General features: G+C 39.4%; 1 protein-coding gene across 1 annotated transcript in view; it reads left to right on the top strand.

The window, feature by feature from the left end:
• The window catches only part of fut8.L (fucosyltransferase 8 (alpha (1,6) fucosyltransferase) L homeolog), a gene marked incomplete at its 5' end in the record, with an annotated part of 139,796 nt that overhangs the window by 80,190 nt on the left and 39,206 nt on the right, over positions 1–20,400 (top strand). The window contains 3 exon segments of the mRNA NM_001087633.1: positions 10,621–10,739; positions 12,477–12,645; positions 16,149–16,263. Of these exon segments, the coding sequence (NP_001081102.1) occupies positions 10,621–10,739; positions 12,477–12,645; positions 16,149–16,263 (403 nt within the window).

Here is a 20,400-nt window from a genome sequence, read left to right as displayed (position 1 = left end):
TATTTATATATCTATGAGACATTTTAGTGGGTTTCACAATAGTAGGTGGGCGTAGAGACTAGGGTAATCACCTGTGCATAGTTTAAAGTTCTGAGGGATATAGAAGTGTGTGCTTCTATGTAGTGTGAGCTAACGAACATGTGAGTTCATTAAACTAGTGTTATATAGAGTCCGTTTACAGAATTTATTATAATGATATATGAAAAATATACTTAGTTTTATGGAGTTATGGTATAATATGGCCCAGTGATAGAACGAGTTGTCCATGTCCTATTAGATCCTCATGTATTTTACACAGTAGCAACATTTTGATTGTTACAATTTTACTATAATAATTTCAACAAGTAACACTGCAACACTGTGGTTTGTTTTTAACTTTGTTTTAAACTGTTATTTAAAAGTAGCCTTTGGTTCCCTATAATGGGTTTAGATGTGCAGCCATGAAAGTAGGTTTGATTGGCAGTTGCTAAATGCTGACGATTATATCACGTCAATCAGACTTTTGTTTTCCCGCCTTATGTGTATAAAATGCATTTTCAATATTGAATTGTTACTTTGAGAAAGGCCTGGGACCAGGCCGAAACCGCAGTCTGTAACTTCTACAATAAAACATTTTTTCCTTTTAAGAGTGTGGACCTTATTGCATTTTGGATTTTATATATATATATATATATATATATATATATATATATATATATATATATATATATATATATATATCTCAAAGAAAAAAGATGCACACCAGGATTTGTATACAAAAAGTTTTTCTTTGCTATTTGGATAATTTTGCCAGTAAAGATAGCACCCAGGTATGACTTAGTTTGAAATTGCTTGAAAAGACTCATTGGAAATTCGCAGTTCATAAAATTACAATGATGATAAAATGAATATGAGAAATTTGTGATCTCTGCAACATTGACTTAAAGACCTTGGCTTTGTTCCACTAACTTTATAATTACCTTGTTCCATTTCCAAGAGTGCAAGTTCAAGGTAATTGTGCATTAGGAAATGTTGGCCGTGCCATTTTGCCCAAGGCTCAGAAAGCTTCAGTGATTAGAATGTTCTGTGCAAGGCAATATGCATTATCTCCAGGCCTGGAGTTCTTTGTTTGTCTCTCTCTTTCTCTTACCCTGCTGAATGTGTTATTTAGCCAAATAGCCAAAGCCTGCACTTCTGCTTCTTTCCTTGTATTATTACTGGCATTTCTCCCTTTAAATACCAGACCCCCCTATACATCTTGCTTGGCCCATTTGTGTGCCATTCATTCCAAGCGGTCTGGGTTCAGTTAAACCTCCGCCCTTTCCCTCCGAAGGATGAATATGTTGCTATGTTACCCAATTTGTAGTCTAAGAGTCCATAATGAGTTTTGATTTTTTTTTCCCCCTCTTAGCTACAGAGCACAATTAAAATTGATCGCAGCAATACTAATCTAGAGGTTACTTTTATTCCAAGACTTTGCATTAATTTGTTTCTGCAAGCCAGAATGAGACTTTATTAGCATCAGTTATAGCTTTATCCTTAGATAAGAGGCATGAAACGGCTTCAGCTCAAGAACCGATGTTGTCTGCCATAGCCAATATTTAATACTCTACTCAATCTATATCTTGGGCCCGCCGGCTTAATTTCACTTGTCAATGTGCAGTCCTAGAAGGCTACGTTATTTATTTCTATCTTATTTTTATTTCTCCACTGTTTGATTTTATTTAGCTAGTTCCCCCTGTAGGTATATCTTCCTTACCCCTGAGAGTGCATCCCGATAGTTTTATGGATCTGTAATTCTGTTGATCTGGGAAAAGCAACACAGTGTTGATTGATTATCTTCTGTCCTCATGGCACTTTTATGTCTGGTGCAAAGAGTTTCACGGATATAAATTTTGCTGTCTACACCATCATTTTCCAAACTGAGGGGATTACAACCCATGGGGCTTAAAGGTTCAGGCAATAAGCCAGATGGGTCAAGTAGAGTGGGATTTGGACTGAATGTTGTTTTGATACTAAAGCAGATTTATGGTTAAAGTTATGCTTTCATGTGGTTTTACCATTGTTATGTCTAAGGGAGCCTGAACAAATGCTGAATTTCAGATAGGCGGACTCCATTTTAAGTGGGCTTATTGGGTTTTCACATGTATGGCAATTTATCTAAAAATATAGAGGACGCCAAAAAAGCAGAAAATAATTTGCTCTACTCCTTAGCAGCACCAGACCAAGCTGGCTGGGCACCTCAAACAACCCGCCAGCCACTGCGCACTCTGTGAATGAGAGTGTGTACAAATGGGATGTGTGGAGGTGTTTACTGGTGAGTGGTGGGAAAAGGAGTGGGCAATAGTGGGGACAAGGGCTAGGGGTAGGCAACAACAGAGGTACATGCCAGCGCCACCATTATGCCCTAGGCATGTGCCTCTTCTATATACTTATATTAAACTAACTGTAGATCTTACTTTCACTACAGCCTTGTAAGCTATGCTTGTTCAAGGAATCATCCAAGCCCCTCTTAAAAGGCATTAAGCATCTGCCATCACAACATCACCCAGAAGGACATTCCATGACCTCACTGTCCTCAAAATGAAGAGCCACCTTCACTTGTTCACAACCATTAGTATATAACTTGCACTTAACGGTTTCACAAAAACATCATCTGTTTGGGCAATGCAAACTTGTGACTCTATTACGAAACAAGAGGATTAGAACTGAATTTTTGTACATTTGTTCCTAAACCTAGATAAGCAAAGTCCAAATTGTGTCATGGTCTGGATACGAAGCTGGACAGCCTAGACCCAATTAGAATAATAGAGTCTGAGAACCAGAAATAAAATATGTAATTAATGTATAAATGCAAGGAAGCCTATCAGATAAATCATGTCTGCTAAGGTGGCTACAGATTAGAGCTTGTGTGAAGTTAGTTTCTTCCTAAATGAAAGGAAATTGCTTCTCCCTATCTTTACTTCTACAAGCCCCATATATTTTTAAAGCATAAATTTTAAAAAAAAATCTTTAAGTGGAAATTTACACCTGTGTTCAACATAAACTACTTAACTAGGGCTTGTGTTGCAAAATGCATTCAGCTATATTTTCTTTTTTTGCTATAGAGCACTATTGTTTTATTGCTTTATTTGTATCATTACTACATCCCCCAACTCCTCCTTAAAGTAAACAAGCTTTAAGTGCTGTGGGCATTTGGGACAATTAAGATCAACCAAGCAATTTCCAGCTCAGCTAGTGGCCAAGGGTTTTCACCCGGAGAGCCTGATTTTTAGAAGGTGAAAGTTTTGGAAAGGTCTTGTTGAAAGCTGCCTGAAAAAGGGTGTGAAGTTTATAACACAGAGATTGGCTAACTGCTGTTTCATAGTCTAGCCTCCTGACATCATTGACCCACCTATGAATTGCCACCTGCCACCCCTGACGTTGTTGATCCGTCTGGATTTTGCGTTTTCCAAAATTGGCACAACCCTAGGATGAGCAATAAAGCACTAGGAATTGCCCCACTTTATATTTCAGTGGCAGCCATCTGACTTTTGCACTTTTGACACACAGTAGACTCACCAGAAGTTGTTTCAGGCAATTACTATTGAAATGAATGGGGGGGCAATTCCAATTATTTTGCCTGCCTTTCACTGAGCCGGAAATTGCTCTAAACGCCCTAAATTGCCCTGTGAACAACCCTCAATTGAGTCCCTCTAATTGCTTAGCTAATGTCTGGCTCTCCGTTAGGAAGCATCATTTTATTGAGTACCTTCTACCCCTTCCCAAATTGTTCTGAAGAACCAAATAAGTGGGATCTAGACTTAACTTAAAATACTTTTAGGCGGTTATTTACTAAAATCTGAATTTATCTAATAATTAAATTAAAGAAAGCTCAACCAAACTCCAGTGCCTGGTTTTGCATTATTTATTAATAAAATAACTCTAACAAATCAAATTGGAAAAAAAACCCCAATAAAATCAAGCAAAAACCTGTTAGAATCAAGTGAAAACCCGAAATGTACAATTTTTTCCTGAATCGCTTGAAATTTCTAATGCTTCTGCTAGCACACTGGCTGGTGTGAGAGCCAATGGGTAATGAGTAGATGTGTCTGTTGGGCATGGAGCAGTCACACCTACTTATTTCCCACTGGCTCCCCCTCCACTTAGAAAATAGTATGGTTGCCAAGCCTCTTGCTAACAAGAGGGTTGAAACCTTGTTCTTGATGATGCATCAGAAAGAATAAGCCAAGTAAAAAGAATAAAATAAGAGATACATGTTACAAAGGGCTATGTTTGAGGTATACCAACATAAGCAGCAAATTTTGTTTTGTTTTGACTTTAGATTCCCTTTAATTAATAGGCAGAAACATTCTCTGCATGCATTTTGTATTCACACAGTCATTTGTTAACCAAGCTGAATGTGCAGGCACACCAGGGGTGCATAACATGTACAAGGCTGGGTGTCGATATTGTGCACATATTAATAAAAACATTAGTATAATGGACTTAAATAATGGGCACAATGTATTGTGGAGTGAAATGGATTGTGAATGTGTTTAAAGGATTGCAAGTGACCTTGTGCTGTCAGTTGATAGAGGAATGGATTCATTTGAATCTTTGATTAAGCCTATTAAAAGTACAGTGTTTGGCTGCTTCCCCGTGAGATTGATCTAATGCTGCAGTAGGGAATGGGGGCTGTTATGAACGCATTCATAAAAATCTACTGTTATAGATGGGAGTTTTATGTCTAGGAAGGAGCGCATGCTGACTGACAATAACTGTTAGTGACTTTTGCTTTAGTTAATAAAAATATCAATATATAGAGACCCTACTCTGACCTGCAAGCACTCATGTATTTATAGTATAACTGATGGATAAGGTTGCTCTGTATAGGAAACACATTTATTACAAGTTGTGATAGATTGTTGCCCACCATGATTACTGCCACTAGGGTATTGTCACTTTATTAATTTGTTGAGGGAAATTGATCCGCAACATCAAATCCTTTGTCCTGTGGGGCCCTATGTAAGTACACATTTGTGGTCTCCTGTGACTTTCTGGACTTCCTGGACCGTTACCTTTGGCTGGAATTGTACCAGCTCAGCCTAATGCCAAATCTCATTAATAAAGAATACAAATAATAAATATGGTAAGGCAGATATTTCCCTGGAGAAGGTGGGTGACATGGCAAGTGTGTTGTTTTGACTTGACTATCTTTTTCCATAAGGAAATAACACAAATATTGCCATAGCATCTTAGATTACAGACTCGCTTATCTTATTCCAACCGGGCCAACCACCAGAATATATAGGTGTGGCCCTCAGTAAGCCATTTGTGACATGTGATCTCACAGAAGTTCTGGAAATGGTCACTGACTTCATCAGGGGTGGAAAACAGGAAGACACAAACACTGACCCTCACTCAGAATCCCCTTGCACAGAACAAATAGATCATGGCACCAAGGCCAAATCACCTGAGGGCAAACCAGGTTTTGAGCTGTATTAAAAGGGGCATCATGGGAAGAAGGGGTCATTCTTCCACTTTACAGAGCACTGGTTAGACCCCATCTAAAAGATGCTGTACAGATTTGGCCTCCAGTGCTCAAACAGGGACATTACTGAGTTTAAAAAGGTCCAGAGAACGGCAACTAAACTGGTAAATAGTACAGTCTTGGTAAAAGACTAGCCAACTTGGGGTTGTTAACGCTGGAGAAGAGGAGCTTATGGGGAGATATTATAACTATGTATAAATATATAAGGGAATCATATAATCTCTTCAATGCTTTATTTACCAGTAGGTCCTTACAGGTGACACAAGGGTATTATGATTAGAAGAAAGGAGGTTCCTGCTAAATATTCAGAAGGGTTTTTTTTTACAGTGAGAGCTGTGAAGTTGTGGAATTCTCTCCCTGAATCAGTCGTACTGGCTGATACATGATGAAAAGGGGTTGGATGACTTTTTAGCTAGTGAGGGAATACTGGGTTATGGAAGATAGCTCATTGATCCAGGAATGGTTCGATTGCCATTTTGGAGTTAGGAATGAATTTTTTCCTCCTCTGCAGCAAATTGAAGAGTTATCAGATGATTTTTTTCCCCTTCCTCTGGTTTAACTGGCAGTTAGGCAGGTTATATATAGACTTAAATGGTTGAACTTGATGGACATGTCTTTTTTTCAACCTAACTTACTATGTTACCCAAGATCATACACTATCCCTGCCTATATCAAATAAATGCATATTCTTGCTATCACGTCTTTGCTACAGAATAGTAGGCTTCCCTGGGTAGTTCTCATAAGTAATCTGGAGTGAAAAATTTGCTTCTCCGTGGAAAAGAGCTTTAAGTGACCACATTGTTAATAGCTTTCCCATGCTGTTGCCTCTCTGCCCAGGGATGCCACATGATGATTTGGCTAGGCTTTTAGCTGGTTAGGTTCCATCCACATCGAATTGATCATTGAATGTGTCATGCTAGCCACAGTCTGTGCCTATTGATCTTTTCTTTTCATTGTCTACTGATTCTGTTCAGTGCCCTAAATTACTTTATGAGCCGCTCCAAAAACCACAGCGAGTTTGCCTTTTATTCACGTATGAAGTGCGGACCCATCTGTGTACCATCTCACAAGCAAATCTTGAGAATGCAGAGAACGTCGGGAACATTTGATGCTCTTGAGCTATTGTGCCGTGTTGTTTTTTTTTCTTCTGACCTTTGTTAACGAGTTTGAGAGAAAAGCAGCTGGCACAGGCTGGCGATATTAGTCTTCTTTCAGTATCTGTGCCTTTCAGCATTTCAGAATGGGAACAGAGTAGGATTTAAGACTTGCCACCTGGTTTTCTTGGCCACGATAATCGAAATAATATGTATTATATTCGCTAATGGAAATATTTCAAGTTGAATGCTTAGGTGTTTTCTTCGTTGGAGGGCTGCGCTATAAAGGTGCGATCATTGGCAGTTATTGTCTTTTCGTGTCTCTCTGCCATTGTCTCTTTCCCTGAGTGGCCTACATCAATTAAGCCATTCTGCATGGCATTTATTTATTTTGGTGCATTATTGATGGCACTATAATTTGTTTCCATTACCTCAATATTCAGTGTACTATTGATGGCACAATGATTTTTTGTCATACAGGTGTGAGGGTCAGTTCCAAGAATAATCAGTTAGCTGGGTAAAAATCTGTTCATAATTTGGTCAGGGTTCTCCTTATAACAAACATATAAAAAAACAATACTGTGTCACTAACTCAGATTCAATAAGTGGTGTAAGAAAATGACCTTCTGGCTGGACCTCCAGTTGTATCACGGAAATTCATTAATCTTGCTCTTAGGTAACCGTCATCTAGGGAGCAAGACTCACTCTGGGACTCATTGTTTTGGGACATGAACATTTTTAGGAGCTTTTGCCCATGACTTTTTTCTCATGAAATATGTTTTTAAATCTCCCCACATTTCTGCCTAGCTAGGTACAAGAAGCCGCTACTAATCTCTTAGTGCATAGTTGCTATGATACACATGATGTCTTGATCACTGCTACTTGTGAGAGTTAAAGTAAAGCATCTACCAGGCCAGGGTTGCCTGGCACATGGAATTAGCAAACACATATCTGATGCTCAGGAGATCCACAGCACTTTTTGTAAAGGAAATTAATTGTGGCATTTTGATCACTATCATAAGTAACAGTGATGAAAACCCTGTGTGCCATGGTCCTAGGCCTTGGAATAGTGGTTCCTACTTTGTGGAGCTGGCCCCCTGGAGTAGTGGCAGGTGGAGTATGAAGTTTTCTATTAGTGTCTTTTTTTGTCCTAGATATCACCTGAGACCCCCGTTTAAAGGTCAGTTTGGGTGAGATGTGGGGTAAATGTTGATTTGCTGTCATTAAAGGAGAAGGAAAGGCTAAAATGAATGTAATGCTTCCCTGAGCCCTCTGTCAAAAGAAACACCACATTGCTTTCCTTCTATTGTGTACTCATGAACTTTTGTATCAGACTTCCTGTTTTCATCTTAAACCTCCAGGGCAGGGCTTGAGCATGCTCAGATTGCTTCTCTTCCCCCTCCCTCCTCCCCGTTGTAATCTGAGCCCAGAGCTATGACTGAGCAGGGAAACTCAGGCCGGATGTGATGTCACACCAAGTGAATATGGCAGCTGCTATCCTAGAGCTGTTTACTGGTAAAGCATTCTACAGAATAAATAGTTTTATAGCTTGCACTATTGTGGCTAATCTACTGACAATAAACTGCTTCAGTACCTTTCCTTCTCCTTTAATATTCTTGGAACAATGCCTGATACACCTGTTTCCTATATCTGTAAACCTGTTATGTATTAAGGGCAGTGTCCGACTGGCCCTCCGGGATACCAGGAAAATTCTGGGTTGGCCCAGGTGTTAGTGGGCCTCTTGCTTTTAAGCATTTGACCTATTTCATGGTCATTCCCTATTTCTTTATGGGAAAAAAGAGGGTTAATAATGTAAGAATAGAGTATAGTATGTAGAGAAAAGAGACTAGGAGAATAAAGAGTTTGAGTGAGGAGAGGAGGTATAGTAGTTTGGAAAGTGGGCCCTTAGCCTAAGGTTTTTTGGTGGTCCCCTGGCAACCCAGTCCGACACTGGTTAAAGGAAAACTATTCCCCCCAAAAAAATGTAGGTCTCTATAAAAAGATATTGCATAAAACAGCTCATATGTAAAACCGTGTTTCATATAAATAAACCATTTTCATAATAACATACTTTTCTAGTAGTATGTGCCATTGGGTAATCATAAATAGAAAATTGCCATTTTAAAAAATAAGGGCCGTCCCCTGGGGTCATAGGATTCACGGTGCACACAAACAAACCAAACAAACCAAACAAACCATACATGTTAGGTCACATGAGCCAATTAACAAACAGAGTTGTGTCTTTTGCTCCCACACTTCTTCCTGAGACCCCCGTTTAAAGGTCAGTTTGGGTGAGATGTGGGGTAAATGTTGATTTGCTGTCATTAAAGGAGAAGGAAAGGCTAAAATGAATGTAATGCTTCCCTGAGCCCTCTGTCAAAAGAAACACCACATTGCTTTCCTTCTATTGTGTACTCATGAACTTTTGTATCAGACTTCCTGTTTTCATCTTAAACCTCCAGGGCAGGGCTTGAGCATGCTCAGATTGCTTCTCTTCCCCCCTCCCTCCTCCCCGTTGTAATCTGAGCCAGAGCTATGACTGAGCAGGGAAACTCAGGCCGGATGTGATGTCACACCAAGTGAATATGGCAGCTGCTATCCTAGAGCTGTTTACTGGTAAAGCATTCTACAGAATAAATAGTTTTATAGCTTGCACTATTGTGGCTAATCTACTGACAATAAACTGCTTCAGAACCTTTCCTTCTCCTTTAATATTCTTGGAACAATGCCTGATACACCTGTTTCCTATATCTGTAAACCTGTTATGTATTAAGGGCAGTGTCCGACTGGCCCTCCGGGATACCAGGAAAATTCTGGGTTGGCCCAGGTGTTAGTGGGCCTCTTGCTTTTAAGCATTTGACCTATTTCATGGTCATTCCCTATTTCTTTATGGGAAAAAAGAGGGTTAATAATGTAAGAATAGAGTATAGTATGTAGAGAAAAGAGACTAGGAGAATAAAGAGTTTGAGTGAGGAGAGGAGGTATAGTAGTTTGGAAAGTGGGCCCTTAGCCTAAGGTTTTTTGGTGGTCCCCTGGCAACCCAGTCCGACACTGGTTAAAGGAAAACTATTCCCCCCAAAAAAATGTAGGTCTCTATAAAAAGATATTGCATAAAACAGCTCATATGTAAAACCGTGTTTCATATAAATAAACCATTTTCATAATAACATACTTTTCTAGTAGTATGTGCCATTGGGTAATCATAAATAGAAAATTGCCATTTTAAAAAATAAGGGCCGTCCCCTGGGGTCATAGGATTCACGGTGCACACAAACAAACCAAACAAACCAAACAAACCATACATGTTAGGTCACATGAGCCAATTAACAAACAGAGTTGTGTCTTTTGCTCCCACACTTCTTCCTGTTACAGTTAAAGCTGTAGTATTTGTGGTCAGGTGATCTCTGAGGCAGCACACAGACCATCACAAAATGGTGGTTCAAGGCAAGAGATGTAAAAGGGCAACATTTACTTAAATATATATACCAGTTTGATAAAATTCTTTAATGTGGCACTTTATATGATGTAAACTATCTGTTGCTTAAGTATTCATATTGGGAGGGTATAGTTTTCCTTTAAGGGGGGGCCTGACCAAAAGTTATCCTTCCAAGGGAGCTTAAATCGCCTGACAACCACTCCCCTAGAAGGATGGATAGGTCATGTTTTTATGACTAACCTCATTTGCTAAATGCAACACATCAAGCCCAAGAGAGTCTGGCATTTGCTTTGTTGAGAATGTTCTCTGAGAGTCACCCAGCATTTATATGTGTAGAGTTTTAAACTTAATAACAAGGCAGAGCTTCGAATATTTCTGTGTGTTAGGAATAACTGATTACAATAATGTTAATTACTGGCTAATCCCTGCTGGTAAAACACATGCAGATTATATGGTGGCACAGTGGTGTCCTGCCAGTAGGTAGCAGATCACATCTGCAGAATTTCCCTGGCTCTGTGAAATTGCTTGGAGAGGAACCAGTACCTTCCTCTAATTATTTACATATGTTTTTTTTTCAGGATACCAGAAGGTCCGATTGAACAGGGTGCTGCGGCAGGAAGGATACGAGCATTAGAGGAGCAGCTGTTAAAGGCCAAAGAACAGATAGAGATGTACAAGCAGCAATCCAGCAATGCTGGTAGGTACTCTCTTGCTGAGTAATGCCAAATAAGCTAAGAGAGAGCTAGCCATAGAACCAGAGAATATGCCAAATAAGCTAAGAGAGAGCTAGCCATAGAACCAGAGAATATGCCAAATAAGCTAAGAGAGAGCTAGCCATAGAACCAGAGAATATGCCAAATAAGCTAAGAGAGAGCTAGCCATAGAACCAGAGAATATGCCAAATAAGCTAAGAGAGAGCTAGCCATAGAACCAGAGAATATTAGCGCAAGTCACACTTCTATTCAAAGTTACAGGTAACTGGATAGCAGGCTAAACTGAGTACCTACAAGATGAATGCTTTGAGCTGAAAATGAAGGGGCTGTAAAGAAGTGACAATGTACCTTGAAAACTTTCAATCAAAACAAATTTTTAATTTTTAATCTGCTGTGGATATCCTGTAAAATATATCCTTATAATACACAAAAGCTATGAATATCTTTTAAATGATATCCTTATAAACGGTGAGTTCTGATGTCATTTCATGACTCACTGAAATTTGTGTATTATAATAAATAAAGTGCAAAATATGAGGATATTAGAAGTTACCTCGGAGTTCCATGACCTGTATAAAAACACTCGGCCTTCGGCCTTGTGTTTTTATATGGTCATGAAACTCCTCGGTAACTTATAATATCCTTATATTATGCAACTCGGGGTACTTTATTTATTATAAAACACAAAAGAGGGGGTACTTTATTCACTACTGTATATAATACACAGGAGCCATCAATATACTGTAAATGATATCCTTATAATCGGTGCTTAGTGATGTCATCAGTTATAATCTGAGCTTCGTGATGTAATTTCTGTCATATGATTCACTGAAACCTGTGTATTATAATAAATAAAGTACCCCCAGTTGCAAAATATGAGGATATTAGAAGTCACCTCGGAGTGCCCTCCTAATTTAAATTATAAGCTTATTAGAAGTAACTCCCTTATGCCTTAATAACATTATGACTTGGTCATCTAATATCCTTATAGTTTGGAATAGTGGGTACATGATTATTTATAATTTGTTGTGGGAGAACTCCCCAGTCCCTTATTCTACTGACTATAAGCTGAAAATGTGCCCCGGTGTAGTTGCCCTGCATTGTACGAAGACCTTCCCTTGCAGTAGTTCAGCAAACATTAATTATCATTTCAAATAAACATTGATTAATTGAGCTCAGTTACTTGTGAGGCCCTTATGATTTTGTTCGGTGATCTATTATCTAGAAACCTGTTAAAACAGAAAACACCAGAATATGCAAGTGCCAGTCACCCCAGTTTCTTAATCCCTGCCCTGCTGTGCTTTTATATAAATTGGCCCCTGTGTTGGGTATTGGGCTATTCAACCTTCTTTTTATTTTAGACAGATTTGGAAAGCCTAATGTTTAGATATGTGCTCTTATGTAGTCCCCTAGAGCAGTGGTCCCCAACCTGTGGTTCATGTTGTTCACCAACCCCTTGGATATCGCTCCCAGTGGCCTATAAGCAGGTGCTTATTTTTGAATTCCTGGCTTGGAGGCAAGTCTTGGTACTGAAAAATAGAGCCTCCTGTAGGCTGCCAGTCCACATAGGGGCTGCCAATAGTCAATCACAGCATATATTTGGCACCCCCGGAACCTTTTTCATTTTTATGTGCTCTCCAACTTATATTTATATTTGATTGCACTTTACTACATTAGAAACAGAACAGAACTTTATTTTCATCTCTGTATTATATGCTCAGTTTCAGGCCTGGGAAAAGACCATGAAATTTTAAGAAGAGCTATTGAAAATGGAGCCAAGGAATTCTGGTACTTAGTCCAAAGTGAAGTCAAGAAGTTAAAGCATTTGGATAGGAACGAACTCCAAAGACACGTAGACGAGATATTAATCGACATGGGACATCAGCAAAGGTATCTATGTAAATCCTGATGTGGTGGTGCCCCATGGATGGATATCATGGCTTTGTTTCCACAAAATTATTATTATTATACCATGCCTTGTTTCACCATAGCATTTAAAATCTAAGAATGCAAATGGCCTTCTTGTGCTGATATTTCAGAACCTTAGTGTACAGTTATTTATTTTAACATACAATAGGAGGCCAAGGGAAGTCTGCTGTTAAAGGATGGTGAACAATTAAATACAAAGAAAATGTTTCCAGCGTATCAAAAACTGGCATCATGGAAGAAGGGGTTAATTTGTAGGAGACTTCACATCGCCAAACGAGCGGATCTCTCACCAATATGCCCACATTGAGGTGGGCGATATCGGGCTGATCTGATCAAGGGCCCTAGGGCCCAATGATCGGATCAGAATGGAGGCAATATGGGTGGTTGGATTGCGTGACCACATCAACAAACAGATGCAGCCGCGATCCAACGGTATTTTTAACCCTGCCCAATCGACATCTGGATGACTTTCAGACAGATAACAATGGGGGAAGCCGTTGGGGGGCCCCACACGCAGGCCAATAAGCTGCTGACTCGGTCTGTTGGCAGCTTTTATCGGCCCTTGTATGGGGGCCTTAACTATAGAGGCCTTAACTATAGAGGCCACCTGCATATGTAAATAACCCCTAACTGATATTCCTTTCCATGGTTTTCATTTCTTCTGGAAGCAAAAAGGTAAAGTTGTGCTCAACAATAATTTGAAACCATCAGGCAGGGGTGCATTAAGGCTGTAACCATAAAATTCATACAAAGACAAGAGGTTCTCTGTACTCTCCCCATTATCAATATATTAAGGACACTGAGGCATTTTATGCTTTATCTGCTAAATGTTTTATATATAAACAGCCCTTTAAGTGATGTGAATGCTTCCTTTGAGTTTAAGAACATTTTTTTTATGTAGATTTTGCAGTCCATACAATGAATTACATCTGGGAGGTAACACATCACTTGGCATTGTTTGAACTGTGTTTGCTCTTATTTAAAGAGGCACAAGTGTTGATTTTCAATCAGGGCTACTTAACCTATGCCCCCTGACTCTAAAATCTGTCCCTGTGGTTTTTAATGGTGGGTTGTCCCTGATAATTATTGGTGTTCACCTTTGGAAAAGTGGCTGCAAATACAGAGACCCCTTGCTCTAAACAGTGTGATTTCATTAAATAAAATGAAACTTTCCAGATATAGCCCCAGGTACGTGTTATAGCTAATCCGATCTCCAGGTCCCGAATCTCTGCCTTAGCCAGGGGGTTGCAGTAAGACACTATCAAGGGCAGACTTGATACATAATTTAAATGACAGGAGCAATGCATATACAGCCAATTTTTAAAAGGAGAATATCCTATTTAATGCAGTGAAATGCCATCAAACAATAGGCATTAACTTGAAATCAGGTTGTTATTAATTCTAAACAAATTTGTTGAGCATAAAGCTGACTCCCACACTTAACTGGGGTCAACCTCAGAAATGTGAAGCACTATGTAACATGTATGCCATTCTACTCAACATGAATGATCATTGGAATTATTTAATTTATTTCTTGGATACCATGGAATGAAATGGAAACCCATATTTGAGTTTGGGTGTAACCAGTGATTCTAAAGGCACCTTCTGCATTTATACACATCTGCAAGCCAAGATTTTGGTTTGGCCTCTGCTACCTGACGCTGATTTCTACCTGCTTATTTTTCCAGACCCTTCCCCATGTTGGATTCAAAGTATTTCTTATCTGATTTGTAAACATTGTTGTTGTTTTTTACCCCCAAAATACATTTATGTAGACCGAGTGACTTTTTTTTTTTTTTTTTACTTTTATCCAAATCCTTATGTTACAGAACTCAACAAGTTTCAAAAGAAGTTGCATCTGTTTTTGTAACATTTGAGAAAGGGCACTAAGGCCCGAAAAAGTCGGCAGTAAACACTAATTCACTACATTAAATCTGCATTGGAGTGCTCTCCTCTTTCTTGGTTAAAATATCAACACGTTTCAAATCTGGATAGTTGAGATAGACAAGGAAGCCAAGAGTAGCCACAGTTCTCCTTCACATTCCGCTATTCTGATTGGAAAAATAGGAATATGGCCATAGTGTGTGGGTCTCCTCTTACACGGTGGCACACGGGGAGATTAGTCGCCAATTGACAAATTTTCGCTGCTGCGGGTGACTAATCTCCCCGAAATGCCTTCAGCCGGCAAGAATGCAAATTGCCAGCTGGGTTGCATACGTGTCGTTTCGTTTTCCGAAGTCATCCGAAGTTGTCTCATGAGGAAACCTGTATAGGACCTACAGGTAGTCCTTACGGATGTGAGATGTATTAAATGTGTGCAAAACCTCAAGGTTAGTAATCTAGGGCCCTGAAAAGATCATGTTCTCAGGTTAACATTTTCTTAGCCAAATTTTTTTTGGCATAAAACCAGTCATCCTGCCATAGTTCCAGGCATCTCCACAGGAGTAAATTGTGGTAAGTGCCACCCCAATCCGACCATGACAGGCCTTTGTGCTGGACCTTCTTTGTGGAGCCAGCTACACAGTATGGCGCCCACTGTTATTATTTTCTTTAACTTGGGAAAAATTAAACGAAGATGTGGGTCCTCGTTCAGATTCCTTTATTTTCTAGTTACGCTTTCTTAATTTGTCCATTAACCAGGAGCTGGATATTGCTTATCTGGTTTATTGATGAAATGAATGAACATCTTTGGGCATGAGATTGCAATCCACAGCTGCTTTTGTGTCTCAAGAATCCTAGGCAGTACTCCCTTAAAAAAAAATCGAACTAAGGCTTAAAACTAATTTTCTGCATTTTTCATCATTCAGAAATGTTCCTTTTTTTTTTTTTCTTTTTTTTTTTTTAAAGGAGACACCAGGCTCGCCACGGAAACTGCACTTTATACGAGCAATAATGGTTATTATGCTTATATGTTAACTGCCTGTGATATTTGCAAATTGCCTTAATGTACTAGAGAAATGTACAATTCCTGTTATTATGGGATAATGCCTTCAGTATGTTAACCACGGAGCTTTGTGTGTCTTTCATCTGTGATTATGGTCCTGGATTTGTCAAACTGATATTAATCAAATGGCATTTTCAGCTTGTTTTTTTTCTCCCCGCAAATGGCTCACACTGAACTAACCAGATAGCTAAGCTCCAGTCAGCTCATTTCATCTTTGTTAAGATATATCAAATCTGTATGTAATAAACATGCATAAAACAAATATACATAGCTGCCAGCTGCAAAATAATTTTACTACATTTTATAAGATACCAACATTGATGTGGTATAAGAAATATTTACACGGCCAGCTGATGATTGTGCCCTTTAAGTACAATGGTATGGGACCCACTATTCCCTCCCAAACACCCTGCTCAATGCAAGGAGACCTAAATGCTCTCACCACAAATTGAAGGTGCTTGCTGTATCACTCGACTGCCCATTCCTAACTGATTATATTGTTTATTGGTCATTTATGCAGGTCGGTGATGACAGATCTCTACTACCTCAGTCAGACAGATGGTGCAGGCGACTGGCGTGAGAGGGAGGCCAAAGATTTGACAGACCTTGTACAAAGAAGGATCACCTATCTCCAGGTAAAAGACACCACTGATGAATATGTTCCAACCCTAGAAGAGGATTGGTGAAATGTAGACACGTGTGGAAATGGTTTTATTTGCTTTTGCCTTTTGAGCAGGCCTGCTGTGAGCACTAATCCCATAATCACTTGCATATAGCCTCTTGCTTCCATTAGTTGGAGGCCAAGATGCTAACAGCCCAAGGCAACTATAATGGACCAGTGTTTCTGGATGCCCGTGTCATTCATAGCACTTAATTTTCCAAGCAAGGATTAATCTTTAAAAAAAAAAAAAAAAAAAAAAAAAAAAAGCATGCTCCAAAAATGCAAATCTTCATTAGGCAAAGAAATATCACTTGTAAAAGGAACAGATTACAAGCAAAATTTTGTTCTCGGTTATTCCAGGAAAACATGTTCCAAACCCATTTCTTTCTGTAGACCAAATCTCCGCTGGTGAAATTGAGTAAATATGGTATGAGCCAAGGGGCTTTAAATCAGATAATCAGCTTATGGTCTCATTTCACTGTTACCAGCAGTCATGGGTCTTGATGTAGCCTATCAGGGTGCGCCCTCTGCTGTACATTACATCAAGCATGGGCAGGAGTTTCCTGGATCAACTGCCATTCTGCATCTTACCGTGTAATAAGGAATGGGACTACAATGACACATTGTCGCAACCTTGCTCATCAGACAGCAGATAAAGGGAGCTGCCTGAGGGATACGAAAGCTGGCCATAGACACAAAGGTCCGATCATATGAATTCTCGATTCATACAATTTTCGGACCGTGTGTGGAGAGTCCCGACATTTTTCGTCCCACGGAGATCAGCCGTTTGGTCGATCGGCCAGGTTTAAAGATTTGTGTCGGCTAACGATAATTTCTCTGCGTGTATTGCCGATCGGACGATTTTCATTGGTAGACTGGCACCAGCTTTGTCAGACATATCTTTAGTACGATTGCTGTCAGGGGCAGAACATCGGCTGATCTGTTCTTTTACTACTTGATTTTATCTGAATGGTTAGTGGCAGGTCGGGAGATGGGGAAGTCCAATCGTTTGAGGATTCGAATGATCGGATCTTTGGGTCTATGGCCATCTTAAGAAAATGTTTCATATACAAGCAAAGTAAGGGAGAAAATCTGAAATAAATGAGTTGTTAGTCTGCATTGTACTGTATACGGAGTCAGGGAAATATAATTTGATTGTCTTTCTTTCATCCCACCTGTTTAGTTTTTCCATCTTTTATTACTTCCCAACTCCATTTGTTTCCTTCCTTCTCTCATTTCTTCCATCATTCTTTTGATATCTTCTTTCCTCAGTTCCATTCCCTGAATAATTCCCTTTTCCATCATTCCCTCAATTTCAATCTTCACCATAAAAATTATTACCCCACCAGAGGTATGAGCTCCTATTAAATTAAGGATTTGAAGGAGGCTTACAACCAACCTATGTATCTCTCATTTTATTTTTTACACATGGGCTGTATCTGGGATTGAGAGTTCCTATACCAAAAATGTTTAAATATCTGCCCCAAAACACATTGTGTGGCTTTTATTATGTGAGCCTCTGTTTCTATTGTTCTCAGAGGGGAGAATAGATTCAAGGGGAATACAGATCAGAGTAGTTCTGTTTCTCCAGTGAAAGCTTCTCAAAAAGACCCTGCAAAGTGCTAAGTGCTACATTCTAACACAGTGATCCCCAACCAGTGGCTCATGAGTAACATGGTGCTCACCCCTTGGCTGTTGCTCCCAGTAGCTTTAAAGCAGGTGATTATGTTTGAATTCCTGGCATCCTTGGTTACATAAAAAACAGGTTCACTGCCAAACAGAGCCTCCTGTGTGCTGCCAGTCCACATAGGGGCTATCAAGTTGCCAATCACAGTCTTAATTTGGCGCACACACACACACACCCCCCTGAAATTTTTTTCATTCTTGAGTTGCTCCCCAAATCTTTTTACATTTGAATCTGGCTCACAAGTAAAAAAGGTTGGGGATCCCTGGTTTAACAGCACCACCAAGGGCACAGCGAGAGGTTCCAAACCGAGTGACATTTCTTCAAGGCTGTAAAGTTGAATAGTATCAGAACAACACTCCACAATATGTTCATCAGTCACTTTTGTTAGGACTGCCCTTGTAATTATAGGTACCTATAATGTTTGATAACCCCTTGGTAATCTTTCATGTGTTCAGGGTTTACCCCGACACAGTGCCCTCTGTTTTTTTCAGAATGTAATACCTTGGATGAGACTGCTCACTGGCATTGTATTCAGAATGATCCGCGGGCAGTCTTTAGCACAATCTTATTAACTGCTCAGCTTTCCAGGAGATAAATCAGCAGATGTATCTTACAGAATCTTGCTTCATTCATTCTCAGGGCCTCCAGTAGCCAGTCTGTTGGAAGCACATCAATAGTCTCATGCATATGTAGAATACAGCCAGGTGTTATTCATGCCGTGTGTACAGAGCAAGGTCACCTTCACATGTGCAGCATTCAACTTTCAGCTCTAGTCTTCCTTCTTTTGGGACTTGCCTGTTTCCTAAAGATGTCAGTCTATTTTTCAATCTGTATTAGTGCTTTCATTTGTTTGTTTGTAGATGCTAGCTTCTACTCATTATCATGTATCCGTGTATTCCAGTGATGGGATTTATAAGTCTGTAAAGACTGTGCAGGTGATTTCCAGCAATATAGTTGGTCATCTGTATGACAATGTCTCCCTACCATGTAAAAAAGCAGCTACAGTTTGGTTGTTTGTTTTAGTGCATTAAAAACGTAGGCGTTTGATATAGATTACGCTTTTCATTAATAGGGTGATTCAAGGTCCAACTCATGATCAAAACGTGTTATTGTTGATCTATTTTCTCCGTATAGCCTCTGTTCTTTATGATGAAGAGCCCAAATGTATCTTTAAATTAAAGCCCACAATTCTTCTGAAGCTTACCTTCTTAGTTTCTGTAGGGCAGAAGACCCCAAGCTTTTGTTCTTTGTGAGCCAGGAACCTCATTTCATATCAAAAGGGTTTGAAGGGTTAGACAAGCAGAGTGAATGTAAGAATCTTTGGGCCCTGCCATATTAGTGCTGTGATTGGCTGTTGTATACCTTAGCCCAAGATGGGCTATATCTGACACATATCTGTGTCCTTGTTATTGCCATGTTACCTTCACCATACAGCTTTGTGTAGAACCCCCTGGTCACTGATATCTGACCGTAACCAGGGAGAACAACAGAAGGTGCAGGGGTTGTAGCAGCAGTAGGCCCACAGATAATAAGAGTTTGGTTTTTCACCACATCTGAATTAAGAATTCTTTGGTTGGAATCCCATGTGCATTAAGATACCATGGTTATTGGTTTTATTGTTGTTTAGGGGAAACAAAAAGAATGCCCTGGATGAAACTATCCGGTTATACCGTGATTGTGTCATTACAGTTATAGATCCTATTGTTACATCGAAATGTTGGGTTGCAGAGCTATTTGTCTCTGGGCTGTTATGAGCAAAAATGCTACTTTGGAGGCTCCACAAACCTGCACTCAAGGTACAGTATTAGGTAACGAATGCTTGAGGGATTCCTATGCTGGTTTGATGGAACTCGCTGTATCATCAAAACAGCAGTGCTATTTATAAATGTTCACTTTGAGAATATGTTTTATTATATCGTGTACAGGCCTATGGCCACAAAATATCCAATTTGTCCTCATTGAGGCTTTGATTCTGTATGAAAACTGAATCATGGCGTCTGTTTGAATGGTGTTGAGTGTAATGTAATACCCTTTGTGAAATGAGTTGGCTGTTAAATGGAATAATATACTGCCTGCCATTGTATTGCAGTGCTTCCCAGTTGATAGAGCCACTAGCTGTATTCCTCAAGCTTCGTTCCTTCCCTTGTCCTGCCATGAACATTCTTTTTTGGGGGCACATTCAGAGAGCACATGACTGATTCAAACATGGGCACTTGGTCATCTGTGTAGATTCCAACAAATATACATTATAGCAATATCTTTCCCCTCAAGTGCTAATTTACTTGTTCTTTTTCACTTTCATGTTTCATCTCTGTCGCCTTTAAAGGGCTCTGTAAAATAAATCTAAATAAAGTGGCCATATATATATATATATATATATATATATATATATATATATATATATATATATATATATATATATAT

This window comes from Xenopus laevis, chromosome 8L, assembly GCF_017654675.1.
Source record: "Xenopus laevis strain J_2021 chromosome 8L, Xenopus_laevis_v10.1, whole genome shotgun sequence".
NCBI lineage: Eukaryota > Metazoa > Chordata > Amphibia > Anura > Pipidae > Xenopus > Xenopus laevis.
This window is presented reverse-complemented; position numbering and strand designations above follow the sequence as displayed.